General features: G+C 65.5%; 1 protein-coding gene across 1 annotated transcript in view; it reads left to right on the forward strand.

The window, feature by feature from the left end:
• The window catches only part of LOC103919887 (protein-methionine sulfoxide oxidase mical1-like), an 8,535-nt gene that overhangs the window by 3,793 nt on the left and 4,255 nt on the right, over positions 1-487 (forward strand). The window contains exon 5 of the mRNA XM_009327476.1: positions 39-255. Within this exon, the coding sequence (XP_009325751.1) occupies positions 39-255 (217 nt within the window). The remainder of the gene's footprint in view (positions 1-38; positions 256-487) is intronic.

The raw sequence follows: 487 nt of genomic DNA on the forward strand, positions 1-487 counted from the left end.
CGGGGCCCCGCCGCTGGAGGTGCTGGCCGAGAGGTGAGTGTCCCCATCCTGCTGGGCTGGTCCTGGACCGGGCAAGGATGGTGGCACTGAGCCCAGCCCTGTCCCTTGCACCCAGGGAGAGTATCTACCAGCACCTCTCGCAGACCTCCCCGGACAACCCCAACAAGAACATCAGCCAGTACAGCATTGACCCGGCCACGCGCTACCCCAACATCAACCTGCAGGCCATCAAAGCCAGCCAGGTACCCGGCCCAGGTCCTGCCATGGGGCAGCCATCCAGACCGGCCTCCCCGGTGGTCAGGGTGACACCAATTTGCACGGTCCCCTGTCCCCAAAGGGTGTGAGGCTGAAGCTGTTGGTCCCCAGGGCATTTAATGCATTGCCTGTTGCAGATGCGGGTGGTGCTGGGGAGGTGTGGGGGTGTCCGGGTGTCCCCCTCGCCGGGGTCAGCTCCCTGCGCTGGCTCTGTGCAGGTGGTGACCTGCCA

The sequence above is a fragment of the Pygoscelis adeliae genome, unplaced genomic scaffold, assembly GCF_000699105.1.
Source record: "Pygoscelis adeliae isolate BGI_AS28 unplaced genomic scaffold, ASM69910v1 Scaffold197, whole genome shotgun sequence".
Taxonomy (NCBI): Eukaryota; Metazoa; Chordata; class Aves; order Sphenisciformes; family Spheniscidae; genus Pygoscelis; species Pygoscelis adeliae.